Below are 20,770 nucleotides of genomic sequence, written 5' to 3'. Positions count from 1 at the left end.
TCTGTTACCATATCCCATCACAGCAGGGAATAAAGGAAAAACTATATTTAGAAGAAGAGCTCCTTTGCCACACATTATTAGAAGTGGACAAATTTAGTCATGGCATACGACTGCTATTTAAAGTGATATCCAGCTCTTCAACTCCAGTTTAACTCCACTCCTTCCCAAATAAGTGAATGGATAAATAAAGTTGGCTGTGCCCCCTGCACAAAAACAGAACACAGGTAACAGAAAAAGAAATTAAGAAAGAGCCATTGAGACAGCACCAGGACTCCCACCCTTCCCTAACTGTAATGCAAGCACAGAAGAGATATTGCTAAGATCCCTAAGGCAGAGAGCCAATATTTTGAAAACTGTCCAACTGTGTCAGATTTGAAAGAGAATGCCAGCAAAATGAAACTGCAGCCAGAAGGAACATTTGCCCTGGGGAAACAACAGAAGCAGAGAACTGAACTTTTCTCTTTCTCACTACCCATTTTGTTCCACCCCTTTTTTGCTTATCAACCTCCAACCAGCCGTCCTGCTTTCTTTCTTTTTGGCAAGGCACCTGTCAGGGGAAAGGAGAGTGCACCCTTCTAAACTAAACTTCAGGTCATGGAATTCTTTTCTCCCCTGACCCCAGTCTTTGTTGCAATTATATGTGTTCTGATTGGGATAATACTGAAAAGCAATAGGAAAAGCAGCAAGGAAGGGACAAGTGAAACTACAAGTAAGTCTGAATCTCGCCCATGGGTTGATGATGACCTAAGGGACAGCACTGACCTTCATGTAGGTGAAGAAGGTAAGGAAAACAGAATCCTACTTAGCCTTTTTGTGTCTAATTTTCATCTCTTGGTACGAGTTAGGGAGAAAGGAGCCTGTCGACTAACAAGACAGAGTTTGTCTGCATGCACAGCTTTTGCAGTAGTTCTTTCAGCAGTACAGAGATCACTAATTGTACCTCTGAGAGAATAAGTCACACCACCCGAATGTAGCAAATGCTGGGCTACAGGATTGTGGGTCAGATTGTAAATGCGAAAGGGGCTAAGGAAGATGAAATGGCCATTAATTCCTCTTACAGAATTTTTTTTCCCATTCCTTCCATTGAGAGTGGGTCTTGATCCCCATGGAACAAGCTAATGGGCTCGCCCACAAGTCTCTGGATCCCTTCGCGTCCTCACACTGGTGGTGGGTGCCTGATTTGAGTGACCCAATTCACCCTCCACAGTTTCCAAGGGTTCTGTAGTTAGGGGCTGATCCAGCCTCCACTCCTGTTCCCGCTTTGCAAGGAAACTGCAGGGATGTAATGTGGCTTGTGAACCTGACCTACATGGGATGTGAGGAAAGAGCAAGAGGCTGTATTCTATCTAGGTGGACAAGGGAGATCTGAACACAGAGGGATTCCCTGTCTGCGTATAGATCATGGGGCATGTTCTATGAATAGATATACTTCTGTGCCGCATATATATATATATATATATATATATATATATATGGTTGTGTGTATGCTAGCCAAAGACTTCTAAATGGCCATTTCGAAGTTTGCTAATGAAGCACTGAAATACATAATCAGTGCTTCATTAGCATGCGGGCGGCCGCAGCACTTCGAAATTGATGTGGCTCGCCACCGCGCAGCTCGTCCAGACGGGGCTCCTTTTCGAAAGGACCCCACCTACTTCGAAGTCCCCTTATTCCCATCTGCTCATAGGAATAAGGGGACTTTGAAGTAGCCAGGGTCCTTTTGAAAAGGAGCCCCGTCTGGACGAGCCGTGCGGTGGCGAGCCGCGTCAATTTTGAAGTGCCGCGGCCGCCCGCATGCTAATGAAGCGCTGAATATGTATTTCAGCGCTTCATTAGTAAACTTCAAAATGGCCATTTGAATGGCCATTTCAAAGTTTTTGGCTAGTGTAGACATAGCCTATATGTGTATATATATAAACACACACGCACATATACACATTATATCCTTATACTCATTGCTTTCATCATTGATGCAAAATGTTTGTCAAATCGGCTAGTTCATTTACATCCCTTGTTTATGCAAACATATATTTAAAATAAAATGCAAATGAAATGTTTCTTTAATCATAATCAGTGTCCTAGCGCTAAGGCATGTACAGCTTGTGTTGAGATCACAGGGCCTATCATTAAGTTACGACTATAGGAAGTCCTTGGAAGGATGCAGAGGGTCAGATTTTTCCAGAAATAGGTGAGCAGAGAATTTGAGCCCACAAAATACGACTCTGAGTTTGCACTGGGAACTGCTAGCAAAAGCCCCAGTAGGTGTGTGGACTCCTTGGTCTATGCTAATAGACCCTGATGTAGAATTGGTACCTAAGTGTGGGTGAGTGTACAAACTATACAGTTCCCCCTTTTTGCTCTTTGAACAAGTGCTTCCTCTTAAACTAATGCTGCAAATTTTTGCTCCCCTTAATTTTGGAGCTCTTTTAAAAACTCTGAAGTAAAAAACTCTTTCGGCCGTTGTTGGTTTAGAGTTATGTTTGTGGTTTTATCCCATACCCACATTTCCTGCTCTTCAAACTTCAACCGCTTTTCTGCTCCACTGCGTGTTGCTCATAAATATTACTTGTCTATTTCATAAGCTTTTTAAAGTTTAATTTACTTCAAATTGAGCCTCTCTAGTCTGGCACTCTCTGGCCCAGCAACGTCGGTGGTCCAGCATGATTATAGTTAACTGGATATCCACTTATGGGTGTGGCCAAGTTTCCCACAGCCCCATAAAGTTTGTTTACAGCGTCCAGTCCAGGTTCAGCCTCTCTGCTGTTATTTAGCTGTAATCTGTCCCTAAATGTCTTTTAAGAGCCCAGGAAGCAGTGGGAGTGTGGTTCAGCAAAGTCTCTGGTTCAGCATGGGTCAGGTGCCGAGGGTGTTAGACTTAAGAGATTCAACCTTTAGTATGTATATCCAAAATCTCAATAATGGAACCTCATTAAGTTATTGTCACTGTTTCCTAAATTATCTATAACTTTTTACAATAGTCACTTCATCTGCCAAATCCTCCTTACACATTGTGAAACCTAATCCCCTACAGAATTAATGAAGTCCTCTCCCTTTATCCCTTTATGCTTGGATTTTCAAATTAAACTGTGGCAAATTAAAGTCCCTGTGGTGAATTAAAGTGATGTTCTGTGAATTCCCAGTGTGGCACTTTTGACTGTGGATGGTTACATCAGTTTAAAATGTCTATTTTCTAAACAAAGCTAAAGTATTTAAGATCTTCAAGAGGGGCTTTAGTGCCCAAGTGTTATATTTAAAATGTTTTTTATACTTTTTACTTTTATGTGCTCCTTTTTTTAAAAAAAAAAGCCAGTAATTTAATATGGGCCAACAATTTTTTATTTTCAAAATAGTCTCTCGAATTAAAATTAGCTTTTATATGCAAATATATTTTTGTCCTGTTATGCAAAGGAAGATTTTTAGACAATGGTCCTCCATTTACTGTAACAAAACAAACATTCCCCAAGTAGAGCAGGGTTTTTTCCACTTTGGAACAACAAGCGATAATTTCTGCACCCTGTGCAGTTTAAAGTCCAATGTCTCTGCTAGGCAAGGACCAATTTTTATCTCCAGAGAAGTTAAGGGTGAAGCAGCTACATGCTCTGAGAAAATTCTGCTCCATTTCACAAAGGAATCCCCCAATGACTTATGTGCACATGAGATAAGAATATGATTTTTCCTCTGGTGATTTATTGAGCTAATAGTGCCATAATTAAAGGCCAGATTCTAGTCCCTTTGAAGTCTGTAGTAAATTTTAAATTGCCCTTAAACTCTATTTTATTTAAATAGCTTTACTCACTTTCTTAGGTGTATTTCTACCTGAAATGTCTCAGGTTTGACCTGTTGTTACAGGAGAAGTTGTTTTGTGGAAAGTCTCAGGTGAATGGGACCAGGCAGTTTTCAGACGTTATCAGCACTAGAAAATGCCCCTCTAGAACTATCCTGGTATAGCTAAAGCAGGTCAGCCTCCCTCTGGTGGCTGCAGGTGTGCAGCTATAAAAGTGCCTTAGGCTGGTATAGCTGCATTCCCACAAGTGCCCTGATTACCCAGCAAGTGCTTTGCCCATTTAGCTGTGCTGACATAGTTCTAGCTATACTGATACAGCTATCACGTGATGCAGCTTACACAAACAGGTGTTCTGTGAGCATCATAACACCATCTCCCCAGCTGATGCCAGCTAAGTTGACAGAAGCTCTCTTCCATCGACATGGATGCAGCTACACTAAGGATTATGCCAGTTAGCTGTATTGATCCTGGAGCATGGCTTTTTCCAGCTTTTGATTCACATAGCTATGCCAATAAAATCATTGCGTAGATTTAGGCTGCATCTACACTACAAGATCAATTTAAATGTATTTCACTTAGCTTGATATTACCACGTGACTGTCTTCGCTGTAAATACCATTAGCTCAATTTAGGGAGCACTAATCTCCTGATTACAAAATCGCAGTTACCTGATGGGTGTAGCATCAAGCTCCAATTCAGAAGTTTGATTAAATGCAAGTGTGGAAGTGCCACATCTTGAAAGCGAATTTATTAGCCTCCAAAAGTGTCCTGTATGTAACCCACAAAGCCCCTCAGTGCTCCGTTCTGGCCACCGCTCTTGAGTAACAGAAAGACCATGAATCTCCAAGAGGGAGCAGATAGCCTTTGACTGTGGGCTCATGTTTGTATGAGAGCCTGAGAAATGTCTTTTTCTTTTTCTTTCTTTCTTTCTTTGTGCCTGCGTCTGCCTATTCAAATAGCCCTTCAAGGAGTTTGTGGCTCTGTCTGTACACTTGTTATCTTTTCTGCGCTGCCTGGTGCCAGCCCCTCCCCCATCACAGCATGTGTCAACCAGGCTGTGCTGGGGGTCAAGCTTGCATAACACTCCGAGAAACTTCTCCTCAGTAGTTTACATTTGTGTGCGATTCCCCCTTCCCTCCCCCAGAGGCACCACACAGTCTGGGTCTTTCCCATGCTCAGCCACATCATGTGGGTAGCTCCCACCCAACCCAATAAATGGACGTGCCTGCTGTTCAGTGCTGACCATGCTGCCAGTGGCATGTTTAGGGCTCTGAGGGCAGGAAAGATATTCTGGGCTTTGCTGCCACCATGGGGAAGGATTGCTTCAACTGGCCCCAGCCCACTGACACCCCTCCCTTCACCCATACCGGGCCTTGCTGCTGTTGGGGAAAAATCTCCCATGGGGCTAAGAAACACAGGGACCTTTGTTGCCATCAGGAAAAAGCCCATAACGGGGTTTGCTGCCATGAGGAAGAAGTCTCAGGTGCTCATGGGGTGACGGGGGAGGCTGATTCCCCATGAAGGGGCCATGTCAACTGGGCCCTGAACACTTGATTGTTTTTTCACACACTTTTCCAGCCTCTTTCTTCTGACTTTAAAATACAGTCTGGGCCCCTGTATTATTTTCAGGGATCACATGCGGTGATGGGAGGTGGGACATGCAGTGGATGGCCAGTTGAGAACACAGTCATTGCATGGAAGACTTATAATGCACCAGACAGCCAAAGACCCTTTCCAATGCCAGCATAATGAATGGGAAAAACCAAGAATTCTTTCTTCCTCCACTTTCCTATCCTCTTTCTTCTCACTTGCAAATACAGTCTTGGCCCTTGTGTTACTTTCAGGGATCACATGCATGCAATGATGGGAGGTGGGATACTCAGTGGATGGCCAGTTGAGAACACAGTCATTGCACCCTTGTAATGTGAGGGAAAACCAAATATTCTTTTTTCCTAGACTTTTCTATCCTGTTTCTTCTACCTTTGAGAGTGACTCCATTTTTCCAGGGATCAGCATATATTCAGGGGTCAGGAGGGGAATGAGGAAAATGCAATGTGGGACTATGATGTCAAGACCAGCGAGCATATCCAGAATGCTACAGGGATGAGGGAACTGTGGGATAGGTTCCCACGATGCACTACTTCCACAGTTGATGTTAGCCAGTTTGTGTGTGGCAGCAATGAGTCAACTTTGTGGGGAGCACATGGGAAATGGGGATGGTCAAATTCGAACTTATAAATTCCAGAATTAGAAATCAATATAAATAAATTTGAATTTATCTTGTAGTGTAGATGCAGCCTTAGCCTAGAACTATTTCTCTAAATATAAATCACATTTCTGAGGGGCATAGTTATGCTGGTAAAAATGTCCAAAGACCAAATTTAGATAAGAGACTTTGAAAAGTAAATTGTCTTCTGGTTTTGAAAAAAAAAATTATGCTTCTTCTGAAGCCGTGGTTTAGACACAGCTCAGCATAAAACTGCATCAGAAAAACAGACCAATAATTCTCTGGTGGTGATAGCAATAATGGAAGCAGTAATAAAAGTAGGGCTTAAGTCTTACCCTCCTCCCTTGTCCAGTGTGGACCCTGTCTGCCATTGTGCTGGTTAATATTGGTGAATATTAGGTCTTAATTTTCCTAGTGAAGAGAAGACCAAGGAGGGGCAGAATATGGTCTATTTTATTTTACTACTATTTTTAAACTGAATGGAATAGTTTTGGATTTATTTGCTACAAATTCTTGAAGCTCCAAGATCTATGTTTGGTGGTTTTTGTGATGTGAATCCCCACATGTTAGCAACTGGCTTGAGACCTTCTGTCCAGTTCATATCAGTGAACCAAAAGCCATCAAGTGGGAATGAATTTTGGTGCAAATACCAAAATAGGTTTACAAAATATCAGTAAGATGTCACAATTTTGCAGCAGGAGGGCATTCGAAATCATTGTCCCCACTTTGTATGAAAATATATGGTAACAATTGCTTTGTTTTCCTAATAACAATTATTGCTTGTTTAAGCCATTAAATCAAATTAAGGTCATTTTTATTATGAAAGAGAATGTGCACACAGTGGTTTAATGTAGTTTAAAAACCCACTTTAAAAATCATGTTAGTTAATTCAGATTAACTTTCCTGAGTACCCTTGTGTAGATAACTCTTAAGTTTAATTTTGGTTCCTGGTTTGTGGTTCTTGGAAGAAGCCACCCAATCCCGCTAAAACTACTTTACCATTTTATGAGCAAGGGACCATGCTTGTTGCAGAAGGAAGAAGGTGAAATAGTATGGTACTGCTTTGATTGAAAAGTGACAGCTGCTATCTAGCACACAGCAAGGCTGAAGAAAGAGACACAGCCTCCTTCTGAGAATGAGGAAGTAAAAGATGATGGGGGACCATCAGGTCATTACAGTCAAAGCATGGTCTTTGCTGTACCATGACTCTCACTTTAACAAACTGGGAGTAAGTTGCCTGGACATAAAGCAAACCACACTTAGGTGGTGGTTTTACTGAATCAGCATTCAGTGTAAGAGTCAAATGATATTCCTTAAAGCCATTAGGCTTCTAGAGCTAGCACTTGCTTGGCCATCTGTGCATTCATCCAGTGAGCTTAAAAGTGGTGCAGCACTTTGAAAATGACATAACTCCAAGCAGTAATGCACTAGGAGCAGTTAGTTTTACTGCTTGGATGGACTCACCAGAGCTGCTAATGGAATTTAATTGCAGGGTGAGAAAAGGTTAGATGTTACAGAGATTTTTGTTGTTATTTCTTCTCCAGCTTAAAAGAAGCCATCCGAATCATTTGCTAGGCATACAGTACATGCATTTAAGTTTCAGGCATGTCAGCAGCAGCTCTGTTTTGCAATTCCATTTCTAACCTCCAGAAATTTCCTCACTTGTGTGGTTCAGCATGTGAGATTTCACTTCTCCTCTAGATTTACAATACCCATTTGCATCCTTCACAGCCGTGTTCCAAGGCACTGTACTGTTCCCAAAATAGGATGTTAAGCTCGTCAGTATTGTTGAAAGCTATGGGAAACATATTTCTTTAATCTTGCCTTAGATTGTTCACCTCTTAGTAAATTATGAATTTCATAGCTATAGAGCATAGTAACAAAGGCTCAGATTAGACATTGCTGCACAGAGTCTTTCCTAATTTATTTAGGAGACTAAACCCCATTTTCAAGAGGGATTTAGATACTTATGAGCCTACATCCCACTGCCAGACAAAGGGATTTAGGCTCCTGAGTGTCTAAATTCTTTTTGAAGACTAGGTTTGGCTTCCTAAATCAGTTAGGCATTACAATGCCTAAATACTATTAAATAGCTCAGTCAAAATGCTTTACCTCCAATTCATGGAGATTTATACAGTTAGGTTTATTACTGAATAAGTCACAATATAGCTCATATTAAAAGGTGACGTATAGAGAAGAAGAGAAGACCCCTGAACATTGTGAACATCATGGGGCAGAAGCAGCTTTTTAGAGGTGTAGAGATTCATTTTAAAAAAGACCTTATCATTACACTGTACGCAGTCATGACACTTTTTTGGAAGAAATGGTGCATGTATTTATGGTGCATTGTTTCTGAGACATGTTCAGACTAGTGTACAGTCCCATGGCATCCAACACAATTTTTTCTAGTAAAAATAATGTAAAACACAGTTGTAACAATGCACATAATGACAGCAACAGGATCCAAGAAGAATAATTCAAAACAGGGCAAAGCTGTTTTTGCTGTGGTTCCCCTACACAGTCCCCTGAGATCATTAGCACTAGCAGGGTGGTGCTACAGTTTTATAGCAGAGGTTCTATTTTAGCGAAGTTTGAACCAGGCAATATATGCTTGTTAAATACATTCACCATTTCTTCTAAAAGTGTCATGGCTGTGTACAGTGCAATGATAAGGCCTTTTTTAAAAGGAATCACTACACCTCTCCAAATACTGCTTCTGCCCCATAAGGTTCACGATGTTCAGGGGTCTTCTCTTTATCTTTATACACCACCTTTTAATATTAGCTCTATTCTGAATTATACAGTAATAAGCCTCAGAATATGAAGAACGCAAACTGTTTGTATTTATTCTGCATAATTTGATAGACCTCTTATTAATGGTTGTGTTTATGCCTTAGTACACACGTTAGTGTAGCTTTGCCTCTAATAATTTTTCTGACTGGTTTTGCAATAGGCTTTCAAAGAGTGCTGATGTAGCAGAGCATTCTGCTCATTGATCTGCTTAGGAGCCAAGGTCAGTCTAGGGGGTCTCCGCCAACAGTTGGTTTAATAGCAAGCACAGTACATTTCATAGACAGGGTTTCTTTAATTCTGAATTTCAACAAATCCTCAGGGTGAGGTGGCAACTAATGAGAGAGAATGGAGTTTTCAAGAGTACTCTTCATTTGGATATGTCGGGATCTTCTCCAAACACCTTTCACATTACAAAAACTCATTACAGACAAATTGCTGGGAACAATCTCTGTAGCACGTCAGCATCTCTGTATTGCTTTAGGTGTAGTATTAGGAATCAATACAATTTGTCTTTTTACATACGTGCACAGGTCTGGCACACATGCAGAACAGGGTTTGAAACCAAATCAAATTGGGGGCCAAATGTTGTCTTCAGATACGTGCACAGTTCTTGCTGGCTTCACTGGGAGTTGTGTGAAGCACAGCTAAGTGAGGAGCAGACGTTGGCCCTTTAGGTTTTTGGGAATGGTAACTAAGTCCTTTTACAACACTAAGCAGGGTATGATAAAGGTGTGTGAATGTGCATTTGTTCAGTTAGGGAGCTAGCAAAGGACACTCTCGGCTTAGTTAGATGCAGGAGTTCTGAACTCTGATTCACAGTGGCATCCTTCACTGGCATCCTTTTATGTCCCTGTGGACTGGTTAAATGTTGTTTTTGTGAGATTTTTGTGGCTTGCCTTGGGTCTGGGTTATCAGAAGATTGTTCCAACATGGTGTCATGTAAATTCAGTTTCTTATGTGCCAGGTCCAGGGAGGAAAGGGAGCCCTCAGCCCTGCAATGTTCTCACTCCTTCCCCTCTCCTAAACCCTCACCTGCTGCCTTCCAGGTGTTCACAGCCCAGTGTGTGGTACTCCTGCTGTTACTCAAGGGAGGGGAGGACATCAGCCCAATTTTAGAATGTTTGTAGCAGTTGTTTTTTGGGATACTGCCAACATTTTCCTGAGAATGAAAAATGAGAGAAAGAAAATCCCCATTGTAGCAGTTTGTCACTTGGCAAAAGCTGCAGAAAATTCCATGGGACAAAGAAGAGTCACCTCCATAGCTCAAGGATTTTTCCCTTTCTGAACATTAAAGACATGTGGCAGACAATGGAGGTGTGAAAGCCTTTGAAGCAAAAGTCATCAGGAGCCTTCAAAAGGGAATGCGTTAGGCACCCTAAATATCACCTCCCTCTGTAACAGTTTGCGTAAAATGCATAACAGCTGCCTTGGAAAGATGTGCATTTTCTTTGACATACAGATTCTCTTTGCATGTTCCAGAATAATGTTCCAGCAGAAATGTTAGTCTGTTACTTTGTACCCTTGTCCCTATGCCAGCTCCTTGCAAACAAGATATACACACGGTAAACAAAAAGGAAAGGTTACAGGGAACAGATATTGCAGTGATTTTTTTTATGTATATTGGAATGTATAAAGTCTAAATCTCATAGGCTGTAAATCCTCTGTCATGCTGTCTCAAGTTTAATTTGGTTTTGTCACAAATGTAGGTGCCCCCTTTCCCCTCTCCCAATGTTGTCACGCAGAAGAAGCAGTGTGCAACCCCAAACATTAACCACAAAGTCACGTTTGAACTGAGCCCTGCATTAGAGCACCTTTAGCATGAGAAGTGATCACGGAGAGAGGCTGACATTCCACCCTAAAAGGAAATTTCATGTGTTTGTCATTAGTCTTTTCCTCGACTTTGTTAATTTGAATGCCCTTTTGGGGCTATGCTCTGGGGAGGGAAACGTGTAGCACTCACATTTTATTTTTGTTCATTTAGTTGAATTTTAGCTCTAATGTAGCATCTCTTTCACAGCTAAGTCTTATTCTTCAACTTGGTTTCCTGGTGGCACAGATTGAGGCACTACAAGTTATGACTTTATATGGGTTGTGCACGGAGTCAATGGCTGAAGCATGATTAGAACCTAGAATGCTCCTGGTCATCTGTTTTAAGCAGCCTCTTTTTTCTGTGGATTTTACAACTAGAGCAGGAAATTAATGCTTTCTGTTGTCTGGAAGCTAGGAATTCTAGTTCTCCAATCACTAACAGGTACAAATTTAGACGAAAACATAATATGGTGATTAATGTCAAATATATTTATGATTTCCTTCAGCAAGAGGAAAGCCCTTAATAGAGTTCATGAGTTCTACTCCTTATTTACAGATGCTGATAGTGACTGGCAAGGAGCTGATGAAAACATTGCACACGTCTCCTTCTCTGCTGAGCGCTACTCCGAGAGTGAAATGATTAGAAGGTCAAAGGAATTTTATGAGCTTCTCAATAAGAGACGATCTGTCAGATTCATAAGTGACGAGCCTGTCCCCAGGGAGGTCATTAATAATGTCATCAAAGCTGCAGGTATGTCAGTGAATGAACGACAGGAGTATTGGACTCACTCCCGCAGCTCAAATGCATAAGCTAAGAGTGATACGGAAAAGGGAATTAAAACTTTGAAGATACCAGCCGTACTCCTAGCAAGCCTGCTGAATTGTCACTGAATGAACAGCCCTGAGTCTGCCTGGGATACTGACCCCAGCAAGCTGACTACCTTGCTAACCTTTGGAATCCTGATCAAGGTCATGTGACTGGGATTAGGAAATACATTTTAGTTATTTGCCAGAATTTCTGTCTATTAGCTTCTGCAAGACCAAATTCAATTCTTCTGTAAACCCATTGACTTCAGTCCAGGATGAATTTGACCGCCATTATTTAACTTGTCCTAGAATTTGGCTGCTCTTGCTAACACCTAAAATTGTAAGGTGCATTAGAGCAGGTTCCAGCAGCCTCTAGCCACTGCAAAGATCCCAGCCGCTATTTATAGTGGATTGTTTCCCTGTTTAAAAAGTTGTGAGCATTTTTGTGACTTTACATGGTGATGTGTTCCAGTTAGCTGGCATTAAACATCTGAATGTGTTCCAGAACATGCAACAAATTGAACAAGCCTGCAGTGTAAATTAAATGCTCTGAAAGCATTGAGGAGTGGAGAAAGGGGAAAAAACATAAACACTATCAGTTCCTGTCTCTCTCTGGAGAAACAAAGTCATTGGTTAATCACATTTAATTTCAGAGCAGGAGCAGTATATTTAAATAGTTTGGTCATGATGTATCTCAGACTTAGGCTGTACTTTGGTTAGCAAATGATTGTTCCTAAAACCTACAAATAATTTAAAATTGTTTAAAATCTGGAGAAGTGCGGGGAGGGAAGTACTGTCCACTCGGTATATGAAGACCTGATCTAGCTCTTTTCCATCTATTTTGCTTCTTATAGGTATTTAAGTCTTGCAAAATGCATATATGCTGTAGCCTTGTCTCTTTATTTTTTCCACCATATTTGTGCATGGCAGTTAGGACTGAGTGAACACCTTGAAATTTAATGCACTCCTACATGAGCCTTTGGGTCTGTCAAACCAAATCTGAATGCTCTTTGGCAGATGTTTGCATGACAGCTCATTCCTTTTGGCTAGTAGAATGGCTTTCCTGAAGGCCATCAGCTTTTGCCCTGAAGCCAAAGCCTTTGCTTTGATTTGCCTATATATTCAGGCCGGTTGATACTTTACTTTGATTTTAATATATTGCATTGGTATTCCTGTATGGCACTTATTAGATGCCTCATGACAGGCACCTTACACGTATTAAATTTAAAAAAAAAATCTAAATTCGTACTTCTCATTTAAAGAGACTAATTGGAACAGGTGTTAGACAGAAACTACTCAGTAGATTTAGCATGGAACCAAGTTGTGATGGGGTAGTCTCCACTTAAAGGTAGCACCTACCTGTTAGTCAGTCTAACCCACCACATGGCATGGCTCTTCAATAGTTTAACGGTCCAATTATAGATATGAGGAACTGGAAGATACTGAGAGAGCAGAAGAGGTCCTGAGGGTCAGAATGGTTTAGAAGGAGACCTATAAACCTAGGGCAAGAACCTTGCAGAGAGGCTGGGACAAGGTTCCTCTCTCTGAGCCAATGGGGGATGAGCTGGGAAAAGGTGACCAGGATAAATGCTGCTTCTGTCTTTGTAGCCGGACTTGTGCATTCAGGTACTGAAGGGGATAAGAAGGCTCTGTTAGTAAGGAACAGACACCAGCAGGAAAAGACTACCAGGTCAGGATTAAATAGGGTTAGCATAGGCATAATAACAGCCTGAATTACCCAGCTCCACGAAGAGAGCTGGGACTCCTGTCCTGAGGAGAAAAACAAAAGACCGAGAATAACATGGAGGGCACTGAGAACAGAGTTTTGGGGACAGGCTGCAGTGGAACTTTTTGTTATGGGCCCTTCCGCAGGAGGTTTTGTAATAAACAAGCCTAAGGCATATATCATTAAGGAAAGCATCAGGAGTAACTAACGTGGAATTATTGGCTTCCTAAGGAGAGAGAGTGAGGCAGGGAGTATGTGTAGCACCACACCATACTACAGGGCCACAGGCATGCCCTACAGGAGCCTCAGGCTTTCCTCCATGACAAGAATGAATGAGACCAACACCAATGGATATGGCTCCATTCTTTCACATTTGGTCAGCTTGCTTTCTCATTGCTCTGTAATTCAGTCCTGTACGAAGCAGAAAGATGCTCTGACTCTTCATTATTTTCCCCTATGGTTTCGTTGATTGATTTTTAATATTTTCATAAAGGAACTTCTCCAAGTGGAGCACACACTGAGCCTTGGACGTTTGCAGTAGTGGAGGATCCAGAAGTAAAACATAAGATTCGGGAGATCATTGAAGAAGAGGAGGAAATAAACTACAAGAAAAGAATGGGAGACCGATGGGTTAATGACCTGAAGAGACTGAGGTACAAAAATCAAGGAAAATATTGAGCCAAGATTGTTCAGAAATGATTAGAGACGTTTGAATGCCAAACTTGAGACATTTTGAGAGAACGTGACTTTTTTAAAGGGATGAACACCCACCTTGTGAAAACCAGGTGCCAATCAAGTGTCGCAAGATGAACTCCTGAATATTGAGACGCCCAAAATCTTTAGTCAGTTTTAATCCTGGCCCAGGTAAATAAGTAAATCTAACTTTGCAAGTGAGAAAGACAGAAAGACAGAAGGCCTGTGAAGGAATTTTATTTAGGCTGGCACTGCTTGTTTTCTGTCTTACTTCAAGGAAAAGCAATCACTCAGTTTAAAATCCTGAGTTTTCAACTTTTCAAGCGTTCTGGGGATTGTAATGGATCACAAGTTGAATATAAGCTGACAATATGATGCAGCTACAAAAAAGCTAATATAATGTACTAATAGGAGTTCTGTATGTCAGTCATAGGACATAATTGTCCCACTCTTCACGGCACTGTGAAGGCCTCAGCTGGAGTGCTGTGTCCAGTTGATAAAATGAAGAAAGATTTTTTTTTTAAATATGTAGTTTTGAGACAAGAAGAGTGAGGGGGGACCAGATGAGCATTAGGAGATGTTATAAAGAAGATAGGGTTCAATTGGTCTCCATATACATTTATTAATTTATAACAATAGTAATTATTATTCTGTTGCAAGACCATACTGCGTGAGTCGAATGTACATACATAAAATATATCTCTTCTTGCATAATGAGATACAATATCAAACATGAAATAGAAAGAAATGTACCTTTTCACAAATAGCTCCTTTATATATCCTTCTACACTCTCCCATAAACTCTTATATCAACATATCTGGAACCAATGTGACTGAAGTCCAAAATAAATGACCTATGCAAGAACAGGCTAATGAGCTAAGTTGGATGAATATGTACTGGACAAAATAACTTTAAAACTTGTTCCAAAAAATCCCCAATTCAGTGGTGTACCAGCAGACACCCTTGACAACGCAAAAACAAGCAGTCTTGTAGCAACTTAAAGACTCACAATTTTATTTTTTAGATAATGAGCTTTTGTGGGTAAGACCCACTTCATATGATTCTGCAGCAAAAATAAGCAAACGGGTGATGAAGTAGGTCTTACCCATGAAAGCTTATTATCTAATCAATAACATTGTTAGTCTTTAAAGTGCCCGAGGACTGCTTGTTGTGGATTTTTTTTCGTGACGCTACAAAGTAACATAGCTACCCCTCTGAGACTATTTACTACTGACAACAGTGGTAGCTAGAACTATGCAAAAATTCTAAATATCATGCTTCTGTCTTAGTTCCCAGTGCCCAAGGATGAGTGGTCCTGAGACCTCAGGAGGGGATATATATAGGTACCATAATCTCATGCAACTACACGTGACACTACACAGCTGGGCAGGTAAAATCTTTCAGACATCCACCGATAGACTGTGCTCTGGGATCCACGGTTCTATTTCAGGCCTGTTTCTAGGAAAACATCCAACAAATTCATTTAAATGGTGTTTAAGAACAGTAACTAATTAGCATCTTTAATATGCTGTTGTACATCTGTACAAGATATTACAGCTCACACATATATTGTATCTGATAGTGAAAACAATGGGATCATAACAAATGTCTTCAAAAATCACCCTTTTGCAGAACAAACTGGATAAAGGAATACCTGGATACAGCTCCCTATCTGATCCTAATTTTTAAGCAAGTATATGGGATGCTTCCAAATGGCCAAAAGAAGACCCATTACTACAATGAGATCAGTGTTTCTATTGCCTGTGGTATTCTTCTTGCTGCGCTGCAGGTATGCTGATATCATGCCTTACAATTAGAGTTGTTATAAATTAGAATGGGTTGGGCTGAGTGAAAACAGAACGCAGCCTTTGCCCCAAAGTTGGATTAAATCCAAATTTTATTCTTGAGATCTGAAAAAGTTTAATTTGCTGTTTAAAATAAAAATCACCCAAGTGAAAGTTTAATGGTTAAATGTTCATCTATTGACAGCATGCACTGTCACGGAAAAATAATATTTTGGACTAGCTCAGTATAGGCTGAAATCTGAGACAGTAAATCTTTCTCTATCCATAACGGCTAACACTAAGAAGAACTTAATGTAAGCACTTCCTTTTAGATAGTAAATTCAAACGTGTACAGGTTTAATGCTGTCTCATTAATAGAGCTGAAATTGATACCAACTTAAACATTCATAAATCTTGTACAGTACTAATAATGATGCTAGGGTTCTAAGGTTACCAGTATGTCAGTCTTAAAATGATGCACCATTTCCGTAACACAACGTCCTTTCATGGATCCCCAGGACGTGCCTTGTTTTGAGAACAGTTTCAGTAGAACACAGTGCTTGGGGGTGAGGTGGGATGGGGTGGAGGGACTGGAGAAGTAGGTATATGTTCTACTTAACAAGCAATGCCATTGCAGTTGTTTTGTTCAAAGCATTTCTAAAGATGAATTTATTTCTAATGAATTTAAAGCTCTGGATTTTATGCACTTTATTTCTCTCAACAGAGAGGAAAGTTTGGGCAGCTCATCTCAACCAAGGCTTCAGGAGTATTGGCTCCTGCTGCCTCTCCCACAGCACAGCCTGATGCCCTTGCCGCATACTCTCAGTCCAGAAGCAGTCTGACATACTGCTTATCTGGGTGGCCTATGAACAGCCAGGCAGGGCAACTAAACCCATGCAGCCCTCCATCTTAACATCCAATCCTGTGAATACCTACGCCTCCTTCTCCTGGAACCAAATGAATGGAAAATGAGGAAAGAAGTGAAATGGGGGGCGGGACTTCACAGGGAACAGGCAGCAGTAGGTGGTTCCATCATGTTTGCACTTGTCCATGCACTTCCGTTGTTTTTGGGATTTTTGGAAATGTTCTTTTCTATCTCTTAGGGGCTATGTCTACACTGGCCTCAGAACTTCGAAGGGGCATGATAATGAACCTAATCAAAAGATGCCAATGAGGGGCTTCCATGACTATGCAGCACCTCATTAGCATAATTGCGGCCACAGCACTTCAAAAGTCCTGCTTTTGATAGTGTGCAGCTAATCTACACAGGGTCCTTTGCAGAAGGACCCCGCACACTTTGAAATCCCCTTATTCCTATAACCAAATAGGAATAAGGGGATTTCGAAGTGTGCGGGGTCCTTTTGAAAAGGACCCCATGTAGACAAGCCATGCGTGATTGAAAGCGGCACTTTCAAAGTGCCGTGGCTGCATTATGCTAATGAAGCGCTGCATATTCATGGCAGTGCCTCATTAGCATCTTTCGATTAGGTTCATTATCTTGCCCCTTTTCAAGTTCTGGGGCTAGTGTAGACACAGCCAGGAGGTTGTAAAGGCAGTTACCTGCATGGCAATGGGTGATTGTTGTGTCATTTCAACACATTTATAACTAAAACCTTTTATCTCATCAAAATATATTGCTATCTCTGCACCTTATCACACATTCATAATTTGAAATAATAAAGTAAACACATGATCAGGAACATTCAGGAATGAATAACCAAATACTATTCCTCTATACAGCAATCCATTCTTCAATCTTAGTCAGCAGCCTCACTTCGTCATAGGTCCCTCCAGGGTGGAAATGGGTCACCTCAGGCTCCATAAAGATTGTGAGGAACACAGCATACTGCAGCAATGCAAACAGCACAGATGGTAAAGAGCCACTGGCATCTTGACATGTCTGCAGACAGCTCCAGTGGGATCTCAGTTGGCCAAAAGCACATTCAAACAACCATTCTGCATCTGATTAGGGCATAATTAGACCATCTTTTGCCAGGGCCTCTGAAATCTGGGTATGAATTCGTATGCCAACGAAAAAAGACCACATAGGATCCCCCAAAACAATGGTAGGGACAATAATTACCATTATGACAATGTCATTTTGTGGGAATAGTGTCCCTGGCTGTCCATGAATGTAAACTCCTGATTGATAGAAAACTCTGTCATTGTGAACCTCCCCAGTGCAGTCTACACTGATTTTCATAAGTTGATCCTTGTAACCCATGACAGCCTGCATAACAATCCCCTTTGCAGGTCATGAACTCATGTGCTTCTGGTGCAGGGCAAACTATGGACATGAGTCCCATCAATGGCCCTGCTACGGTTGGAAAACCCCATCCTCTCAAAGTCAGCAATTTCTCCAGCAATGTCTTTGCAGACCGGTCACCTTAGAGTAAACCAAACCCCTGACTGCCTCAGTGACCTCTGCTGCCACTATCATCTTTGGGTAGACCACAGACCAGTAGCAGTGTGGGCCCTCATGTCTTTTTGTTGAAGAATCTGGGCAAGCAACTCAGAAAGCCCCAGAAACGTAACTTTCTTCAGGTGACAGTTCTGACCCCATAGCTATTGCCCCAGAGCCATATGATGATATAATTCCACCAGTTTGCTCTTGTGGCCCTGCACCAGTCTTCATAGGGGGCTTCAGTGGCTATGCTAAGTGTAAATAGCAGCCTCAAACAGTGCAAGTCTGGCATACCAGGTTAATATCTCTTCCTTCTCCAGCTCCATTCAAAGCTCTGTCATGCAGCAGTGGTTGGTCAGAAAACGATGCCAAAATGTCCCCCACAGCCTCATGGGAGCTTTGCCTGTTGCCCAAAGGGGTCTCCTCTATGTTGCTCAGCAGGCAGTGTTGGCTGGCAGTTCCAATTTCCTGTCAGGTGTAGGGTGGGCAGTGCAGCCTTCCCACAATGCAGGACACTGGGAGGGCTAGAGCAACCACATTTCCGTAGAGTGCTGGGGAGGTTGGGAGAAGGTTTGTTTGGTTAGGTTCTGCATGCTGCTCTCTGGAAACCAGAGCCCCAGATTAGAAAATTCTTAACAGAGGTTTAAGAATCAGTGTAGATGCTCAGGCTGTGGGTTCTGTAACACAGATCACCTGGATTGAATCATGCTAACTCTGGACTAACATTGCAATGTAGACATACCCTATGTGATTCTCCACTCTTCCTCCATGAAACTGCATACAAGGGCAGGGGCAGGGGCGCAATGAGGACCAACCATCAAGACTTGTATTGCATAGCTCACTCCCTTTCCCAGCCCCCATTTGTGACGGGGGGGCTCAGGATTGCTGCAACCCAGCAGCAGATTTTTTTCCAGGCCCCCTAGTTGGATGGGATTCCTGCGCACAGGCCCCGGTGCCCAGTAACTAACCCACCACTGGCCCAGCTTCTAGAAACTATTTTGCACTTTTTACAACGGGAGTCACCCCATAACAATATTTAGTAATATGGCAGCTAGCAGTCTCCCTTGTCAGAGTACTAGATAAGCTATTTCAACATGGGCATATGTCATACAACTGGCTTGTCTTTAAACTTAGTATATGCTCTTTCATTCTAAAGCACTCCCCAAATGCTTAACCAATAAAATGGTGGGCCAGGTTCTCTTTAAATTCACACACACAACGCTCATTGAATCAATGAGAGCTGCATGCTCATGTCATGGCTAGTACAGTATCTGATCTTCGTGGCTGATGTAACGCTTCATTTCCTTGTGGGATTTTATACGGAAGACCAGGGAATAGGTGAATGGGTTTAATGAATGTCTCTGGATATTTACAACAACCTCCCACCCTGCCCACACTTCCATAGAAGGCTACAGGCTAATGACCTAGGAACTGAAAACAGCTTTAAAACACCGTGGTGCCTTCTGAATTCTGGGCTGCTTCAGTAACTGAAAAAACCCAGGGTGTAAGTCTGAGCAGCCCACAGGCTAGTTCAACCTTCCAGCAGCCTCCTTGTAGCTTCCTAACCTCGGAATCCCAGTAACACTGAGCCCTACGATTGCATCTCCTCCCAGTCCTGTCTGCCTTGAGGCCTGCTGTGAGGCAAGCAGCTGCATAGGATTGTTGAGCTAGTCTATGCTACTCCCACAGTGGACGAGTGCCTCTTAACTCCTTCATCGCCCTCTAGGCTCCTGGAACCCTGGAAAGGGGTTGGAGCTAGAATTGGGCTCTGAATATCAGTGGTAGTGGTGGTGGGGGATATGGGGGTGGAATGCACCTTTGGCCCAGCAGCCCAGTGTGTTTGATTCTAAATAGTGTAAGAAATCTCCTTTGCTGCTGATAAGGCTAAAATGCATCAGCAATGGCTTTATAGGTTCAAAGAACATGAGCATGTTTGGATTGTACGGTATGAAGATGGGTACAGCCAATCTACAGACTCAGATAACTGAATTTTAATTTGATTCAGTTTAAACTGTACCTTGCAGCTGTACGTCTGTTTCTCTCTCTTGTTCTAGAATGTGGGACTGGTGACAGTGACCTCTACACCTCTGAACTGTGGTCCTCGCCTCAGGTTGCTGCTCCAACGCCCACCCAATGAGAAGTTACTCTTGTTGCTCCCGGTTGGATACCCCAGCAATGACGCTACAGTACCAGATTTGAAACGAAAGCCACTGGATGACATTATGGTGGTCATGTGAGCATGGAACAACCAAGGGAAAAACTACTCAAATGTTTACTGTAAAGCACCAGCCGCAATATACTGCTTCCCTCTGTCTCTGATACACAGCTTAGCCATATGCTTTGAAATGTACCTGTGGGTCTGGCAATTTATAACCCTGTGCCTTCTTAGCTCTAGTAATTGCAGTGGCTGCATCCAGTAAGAGCAGCAAGCAATCAAGCTCTGTGAATCTGACAGCTGCTATTATTGGTGAACCTGTTGATTGCTCCAGAGGATATACACAATAGCACTTAAATTGCTTTCATCACTTCAATTTCCTCTCCCCTTTAGGGAGTGACTCTTTCCCTGAATTGGAAGGAACATCCTCATCTCGATATCTTTTGATTGTCACATGCAGAGTTAGCTTCACTTGGAGGAGTTCGGCAGAGCTAGGCAGCAGGCCAGCAGGTCCAGCTCCTAGGCAGAGGGGTTAGGGGCTGAGTGTGCTACCTGTGCTCGCAGGCTGGTCCCACAGCTCCCACTGG

The 20,770-nt window shown here is 42.1% G+C and overlaps 1 protein-coding gene across 1 annotated transcript; it reads left to right on the top strand.

Annotated features, from left to right (window-relative positions):
• The first annotated feature begins 594 nt into the window (after window positions 1-594).
• IYD (iodotyrosine deiodinase) lies at window positions 595-20,325 on the top strand. Its single transcript, XM_074988706.1, has 5 exons — window positions 595-781; window positions 11,170-11,364; window positions 13,640-13,799; window positions 15,473-15,629; window positions 20,083-20,325. Exons 1-5 carry the CDS (start codon window positions 595-597, stop codon window positions 20,263-20,265), a joined length of 882 nt encoding a protein of 293 aa, XP_074844807.1. The 3' UTR covers window positions 20,266-20,325.
• The last annotated feature ends 445 nt before the right edge of the window (window positions 20,326-20,770 follow it).

This window comes from Carettochelys insculpta, chromosome 3 (genome assembly GCF_033958435.1).
Source record: "Carettochelys insculpta isolate YL-2023 chromosome 3, ASM3395843v1, whole genome shotgun sequence".
NCBI classification, from domain to species: Eukaryota; Metazoa; Chordata; order Testudines; family Carettochelyidae; genus Carettochelys; species Carettochelys insculpta.
The sequence above is the reverse complement of the archived record's forward strand: the minus strand, read 5'-3'. Positions and strand labels throughout refer to the sequence as shown.

Coding starts and splice junctions, on each gene's coding strand:
- IYD (XM_074988706.1), top strand. CDS start 595: ATGGAATTCTTTTCTCCCCTGACCCCAGTCTTTGTTGCAATTATATGT. Junction 13,800..15,472: donor AATGACCTGAAGAGACTGAG/GTACAAAAATCA, acceptor ACCCTTTTGCAG/AACAAACTGGATAAAGGAAT. Junction 15,630..20,082: donor TTCTTCTTGCTGCGCTGCAG/GTATGCTGATAT, acceptor CTCTTGTTCTAG/AATGTGGGACTGGTGACAGT.